The sequence below is a fragment of the Cariama cristata genome, unplaced genomic scaffold, assembly GCF_000690535.1.
Source record: "Cariama cristata isolate BGI_N322 unplaced genomic scaffold, ASM69053v1 scaffold22794, whole genome shotgun sequence".
NCBI classification, from domain to species: Eukaryota; Metazoa; Chordata; class Aves; order Cariamiformes; family Cariamidae; genus Cariama; species Cariama cristata.
In genome coordinates this window covers 7,082-8,164 of record NW_009613789.1, presented here as the reverse complement: position 1 = coordinate 8,164, position 1,083 = coordinate 7,082, and the positions used below count along the sequence as shown (strand labels likewise).

Sequence of the window (1,083 nt, the reverse complement as noted above, 5' to 3'; positions counted from 1 at the left end):
TGTGCCCCCTGAGCACAGCGCCGGGCGCCCGGGTGAGAGCAAGGCTGGGGTACCCAGGGGGGCTGGGATGGGGTGATGTGGACAGGAGGGATGGGGGGAGTCCCCGCCCTGCTGACACAGGGGCAGCCCCAGTGTTCCTTGCAAACTCCCCTGTCTCCCCGCTGGGACAGCTCTGCACCCCAGCATCCCCAAATACTGCCCAGGTGCCAGCCCGGGCCGTGCTGCTCGCTGTAGGTCTATGAGGACTATGACTGCACCCTGAATCAGACCAACATCAGCGCCAACAACAACAAATTCTACATCATCCAGCTCCTTGAGCATTATGGTGCCTACAGTGTCTGGAGCCGCTGGGGTCGTGTGGTGAGTCCACCCTGGTATCACTTGTGTCCCCTCCCACGGCTGTCCCCACCCTGCCTTGGGACCCCCAAGGGTCGAGGGTGAACCTGATGGTCCTCACCCCTTGTTCCTGGTCCAAAACCAAGCAACCAACTGTCCCTGCTATAGCCCCCTGTTGGGAGGGTGTCAAGGACTCGCCCCCATACAATGAGGTCAGCCTGGCCAGGGGACATGGCACCTCATCACTGTGGTGACAGTGAACATGACACCCCATCAAGGAGTCCTGCAGTGTCTCCCTGAGCTGGAGGGACCCTCAGACCCGGTGCTAGTGGCTTGGCATGTTCCTGCTTGGTGCCCCACAGCCCTGCCATTGCAGCCCCCCTGCTCCCACGCTGCTTCCCCCAGCATGGGGCTGGTGGAGCAGGGATGCAAGGGCGGGTCCTGACCACTGCTGTCCACTGCCAGGGGGAGGTGGGCCAGTCCAAGCTCATGCCCTGTGCCTCCCTGGAAGCTGCTAAGAAGGAATTTGAGAAAAAGTTTCGAGAGAAGACCAAGAACAGCTGGGCGACGAGGGAGAACTTCATTGCCCAGCCGGGGAAGTACACGCTCATCGAAGTGCAGCCAGGGGACGGGCAGGAGGCGGAGGTTGCCCTCAGGGTGAGTGTGCCAGGCAGCCAGGATGTCACCACGGTGGGGCGGTCCTCACATCCCACCCCTGGCCCACGGCCCACTGGGCACCAGGACATC

General features: G+C 62.5%; 1 protein-coding gene across 1 annotated transcript in view; it reads left to right on the top strand.

The window, feature by feature from the left end:
- Positions 1-2: 2 nt before the first annotated feature.
- The window catches only part of PARP3 (poly (ADP-ribose) polymerase family, member 3), a gene marked incomplete at its 5' end in the record, with an annotated part of 3,571 nt that continues 2,490 nt past the window's right edge, over positions 3-1,083 (top strand). Inside the window, 3 exons of the mRNA XM_009699167.1 lie at positions 3-32; positions 235-360; positions 802-997. Coding sequence (XP_009697469.1) covers positions 3-32; positions 235-360; positions 802-997 — 352 coding nt within the window. The remainder of the gene's footprint in view (positions 33-234; positions 361-801; positions 998-1,083) is intronic.